General features: G+C 39.3%; 1 protein-coding gene across 2 annotated transcripts in view; it reads right to left on the reverse strand.

Moving 5' to 3' along the window:
- Nucleotides 1-5672, reverse strand: part of LIPA (lipase A, lysosomal acid, cholesterol esterase) — a 41646-nt gene that overhangs the window by 9088 nt on the left and 26886 nt on the right. For both annotated transcript variants that reach the window (XM_006831127.1, XM_006831128.1), the window contains exon 6: nt 681-827. In XM_006831127.1, the coding sequence (XP_006831190.1) occupies nt 681-827 (147 nt within the window). The remainder of the gene's footprint in view (nt 1-680; nt 828-5672) is intronic.

A 5672-nucleotide genomic window follows, 5' to 3' on the forward strand; every position in this document is an offset into this window, starting at 1 on the left:
AGAGAGAGAGAGAGAGAGAGAGAGAGAGAGAGAGCGCGCTCAGGTAGCATAGTAGTTGAGCCGAGCTGCTAATCTCAGGGTCAACAAACAGTTCTAAACTATCAGCTGTTCCATGGGAGAAAGATGAGGCTTTCTGCTCCAGTAAAGAGTTACAGCCTTGGAACCCTATACAGGGGTTGCTCTGAGTTGGATCCAACTCCATGGCACACAACCACCACCATTATATATATATATATGTTGTTATTGTTAAGTGCTATCAAGTTGTTTCCAAACCACAGCGACCCTGTATAGGGTTTCCGAGGAGCAGCTGGTGAGCTTGACCTACCAACCTTGTGGTTCAAACCCACTTTGCAGTCCAGAGCATTAGCCCACAGCGCCATACCAGGACTCCATATATATAGCCATTGCAAATTGTAAAAACACAGTAATCTTTAAAAAGAAACAAATCACTAGAATACATCAATACTTTGATTTGATACTGTGACCAACCTCCTCTTTCAACACAATGTAGGAAATTATTAACTGCTTGCATTTTGCTAGTAGCAAATGGTATCTTAAGCATGGCTCAAAGTTGATGAGCCTTAAATAACCCGTTAGAGTTCTGATGAAGTTGTTCCTGCCTCTCCCACATCAGCCCCCACAAATACGTTCACAGATACAATCATTGAGTGCATACATACCATATTTAAATTTCTCTCATTAAATCCACATATAACAAAAATGAGATTTCCACACAGCTCCTTCAGAATGACATGGGAGCAAATATGGGTACTCAGCCACTTTAGGATTGCATTCTGAGGAAGAAATTGTTTGACTCCAAATATCTCCTAAAAAAAGAAACAAATCCAACAATATCTCAGTATCTCTTTTTGGTACAAAGGATTCCATGACTCAAGTACTAAATTCTATGACTGAAATGGCAAAATTAGGATTCTAACTAGGATACTTACGTGATAAACTCACTCACATGAAATCAGATTATTATTTCCCCAAATCTTACAGACATGAATTTAAAAACTTAAAATGAAGAGAAGAAAGTGTAATCAAATCATTTCACTGTGCACTTCCACAATGGGAAAGGGCCTTAAATGATCAGTCATCCTAGGGTTATGCCCAAAAATTTTGACTCTAGACTAGCAGTGCCTTCTGAGAAAAAAATGGAAGCTGTGATTGATTAGAAATGTCTGACAAAGGCATCCATCCCAATCCAATTGTATGTGTTAAATGTACTTGAGAGGTGGGTTGGCAAGCTACAGCCTATATGTCCAATGTGGTCACATATGACAGCTGCACACCTATTTGAAGCTCACTATTAAAATCAAGTTAATAGGACAATGCACTAGTGACCTAAAGCATGATATATCAAACTTTCCTTTAGACTGACAAAGGAAACAAAGTTGACTTTTTTCTTCCATCACGGCTACAGCAAACACTGATGTGGCAAATTGCCCTGAAAACTACATCTGTATATACAGAAATGACTACATAAATCTGTTCATGTCAACTTCAGGTTCTTTACAATTTACACCTTTGTATTTTATCCACCACTCATCTGTCAGTTTGTCATCCTGTGGTGGCTTGCATGCTGATGTGATGTCACCAGTATTTTAAGTACCAGCAGGATCACCCATGGTGGACAGGTTTCAGTGGAACGTCCAGACTAAGACAGGGTAGGACAACGAAGAGGCGCCTACTTATAAATGTTTAATCACTGAGACCTTATAAGCAGCAATGGAACACTGTCAGATATAGTGCTGGAAGATTAAGACATGATGTAAAGGACCAGAATATTGTCCGAGCTTACGTTGGAAGACATTCAAAATATGACTGGGGAAGAGCTGCCTCCTCAAAGTAGAGTTGACTGAGATGACGCAAATGAAGTAAAGCTTTCAGGATCTTCATTTGCTGATGGGGCACAATTCAAAATGAGGAGAAACCACTGCAAACATCCATTCTTACTCAGAACATGGAATGTATGAAGCATAAATCCAGAAAAATTAGAAATTGTTCAAAAACTAAATGGAATGTATAAAGATTGATCTCCTAGGCATTAGGGACCTGAAATGGACTGGATTTGGCCATTTTAAATCAGATACTCAGATGGTTTACTGTGCGAGGAACAACAGATTGAAGAGGAATGGTGTTTCATTCATTGTCAAAAAAAAATTTCAAGATTTATCTTGAAGTGCAATGCTGCCTGTGATAGGATAAAAACCACACACCTACAAGGAAGATCAGTTAATACCATGATAATTCAAATATACACACCAACCATTAAAGCCAATGATGATGAAGTTGAAGAATTCTATCAACTTCTTCAGTCTGAAATTGATCAAACATGTAATCAAGATGCATTCATAATTACAGGTGATTAGAACATGAAGGTTAGAAACAAAGAGAAGGGTCAATAGTTGGAAATTAAGGTCTTGGTGATAGAAATGATGCTGGAGATGGCATGATAGAATTATGCAAGATAAATGACTTATTCACTGCAGACACTTTTTAAACATAAAAGATAATTATACATATGGAACTCACCAGATGGAATATACAGTGGTTGAATTAACTAAATCTGTGGGAAGAGACGATGGAAAAGATCAATATCAGCAGACAAAACAAAGCCTGTGGCCAACTGTGGAACAGACCATCAATTGTTCATATTCAAGTTCAGGCTGAAGCTGAAGAAAATTAAAACAAGTCCACAAGAGCCAAAATATGACATTGAACATATTACACCAGGAATAAGAGACCTTCTCAAGAACAGGTTTAATGCATTATACACTAATGATTGAAGACATGAAGAGTGATGGGATGACCTCATGATCATCATACAGGTAAAAAGCAAAAGTTCATTGAAAAGACCAAAATGGAAGAGACTCTGAAATTGGCTCTCCAGCATAAACATGCTAAAGCAAATGGAAGAAATGAGGAAGTATAAGTTTCAAGAGCAAAAACTTTACTTATCAAACAAAGGTGTGCCTGACCCAAGCAATGGTATTTTCAATAGACTCATATTCATGTGAAAGTTGAGCAATGAATAAGCAAGAATGTAGAAAAATTGATGCATTTGAGTTATGGTGTGTTGTTGTTAAGTGCCATCGAGTCAGTTCTGACTCAGAGCAATCCTGTATAGGGTTTCTGAGGAGCAGTTGGTGAGCTTGAACCACTGACCTTGTGATTCAAACTGACCTTGCAGTTGAGCCATTAACTCACAGCATCACACTAGGTGTGAAAGAAGAAGATTAAAGGTACCATGAACTGCTAGAAGAACAAAGAAATCTGTGTTGGAAGCAGCACAATCAGAGTGATCCTTAGAACCAAGATGGCCAGACTTTGTCTCTCATCTTTAGACATATTATCAGGAGGGACAAGTCCCTGGAGAAGGACATTATGCTTGGTAAAGTGGAGGGTCAGTGAAAAAGAAAAAGACCCTAGACAAAATGGATTGGCACAGTGACCGCAGAAATGAGCTCAAGTGTACCAACAATCGTGAGGATAGTGCAGGACCGGGCAGTGTTTTGTTCTGTTGTGCAAAGGATGGATCACCAGAGTCAGAATCAGCTCAATGGCATCTAACAACATTTTGAGAAAAGGATTCAAAGAGATATTTAAGTTTCAAGAAAGTAACATGTATTGTCAGAGCAATTAATTCAAGGTTTCATGAACATTTGCCATTCACTTTGTCACTCACCCAGGAAGCACAGTTATCTGGGACAGCAGGCTCCAAATGCCAATCTGTTTCACCTACATTATAATCACGTAGGGTACTTTGTAAAACTACAGACTTCTGAGCCCTACTCCATGTTTAGCAAAACACCCTCTCCACAGGTATGTGAGAGTAAAAGGTTGCTGTTGTTAAGTGCTATTGAGTTGGTTCCGACTCATAGTAGTATTTCCAAGAAGCAGCTAGTGGGCTTGACCTGACAAACTTTCAGTTAGCAGTCCTGTGTTTATAATACAGCACTACACCAGGACTCCAGGATCAGGCGTAGGAGTTTATATTTTTACACAGCTATTAAATCCGAATCTCTAAGAACCAGGGCACTAAGAATAGTTATTGCTATGAAGATTCTCCAGTGTAGGGAAGCAGGTAATTCGTAAACTGCTGCTGAGGGCTTACACTGTAAAGCCACATTGAAAGGCAATATGTATTACATTAAAAATGCACTTTCTCTGTGACTCAGCACTTTCACTTCCCCATAGGCACTCTATATATAGAAAGACTCAAGAAAGGGCACAAGGAGGATATATTGATTCACAAGGACATAGCAACAGCAAATTAGAAACAGTCTAACTGTCCACTATAGAAGACTGCTGAAATAAAGACTGGTTCTAATAATGGAGGAAAAACACAGTAGAAGCTTCTATGCTAACATGATAGCTTTCCAAGAGGGGGAAAAGGTCATTTGTTGCAGAGGCACATGAGAGGGCTACAAAAAGTTCATGGAAAAATGGAATTAAAAAATAATGGACTTTTTCCAAGAACTTTTTGAAGGCTCCTCATATAATAAGGTACTATTTAAATTAAGCAAATAACATATTTCTTTTGTTACACATTCATATGTATGTAAATTCATACATGAAGTCTACAGAAAATTACCCCAAACTGAGTGCTATGCTTAATTCAGTGACCGAGGAGGGGATAGGTAGAAGAAGGCTTGGTAGTTGAGAGGTACTAACCTTTACATAGTTTAAAATGAAAATTGACACTTCCACAAGGGGGTTTTCACAAAGTTCATGGACAGACTGAATGAAAAGATAAAGGAGAGAGGTGGCAAGATGGTGGACGAGGCAGAAATGTTACATAGACCCTCTATAATAAAAAATAGGGGAAACCAAATGAAACAGATGCAGACCATGAGCTTCATATGAAAGGATAGAGAAGCGGACAGACTGCCTGCTAGGAGACAAAGCTGAACAGACGTGACAAAGAAAGGAGACAGTCTGGTGACCTGTACTGGTCAGACAGACACAGTGCAGTCATCTTGAACTTTCTCAAGTGGTTTTAGAGACAAAGAGCAGCCTGGTAGTGTAAGGGCATACCAGAGACTCCCAGACATACAGGTTCACTTTTTTTTTTCTTGTTCCCCACACTATCTAGGTGACCAGAGATGTGGCTAGTCCCCACCCAGGTACAATCCAGTGAAGCTCCCACTTTCCCAGTAGTCGGAGCTGCATGGTGATGAGCTGCACAGTTGTGAGTCATATCAAAATGAGCTAGTTGCTATCTGCATCCTCAGTGTCTGAATTCAGGAGAGCCCTGCTCTAAACCTGCAGATCCAACCTTGGCCAGCCCTGGACTAGCCCAGGGCTACAAAAAATAAAGAGACAAACTGGACCCAGAAATGAAGAAGAGGGAGGAGTCAACAGAACAGCTTAAAACAAAAGGGTCTCCCAAAACCACTTGAGCCAACCCTGGCTTGTTTCTCACTAGGAGAAAACATCTGAGCAGGCTTGTGAAAGGGGAGAGAAAGAGACTGAAAATTAAATCTTGAGTTATGTCATAAAGTTATGTCATAACATCTTGAAATATTTTTGACGGCCTTGAAGACAAGAAGTCGGGAGAGGGGCATTAAAGTCTGACTCATATTTTACAATGGGTTTCTTTTTATTTTGTGTGTGTGTTTTTGTGGTAATTATAGACTTGAGTGTAAAATCTGATTTTGTTTTTT

The sequence above is a fragment of the Chrysochloris asiatica genome, unplaced genomic scaffold (assembly GCF_000296735.1).
Source record: "Chrysochloris asiatica unplaced genomic scaffold, ChrAsi1.0 scaffold00003, whole genome shotgun sequence".
Lineage (NCBI taxonomy): Eukaryota > Metazoa > Chordata > Mammalia > Afrosoricida > Chrysochloridae > Chrysochloris > Chrysochloris asiatica.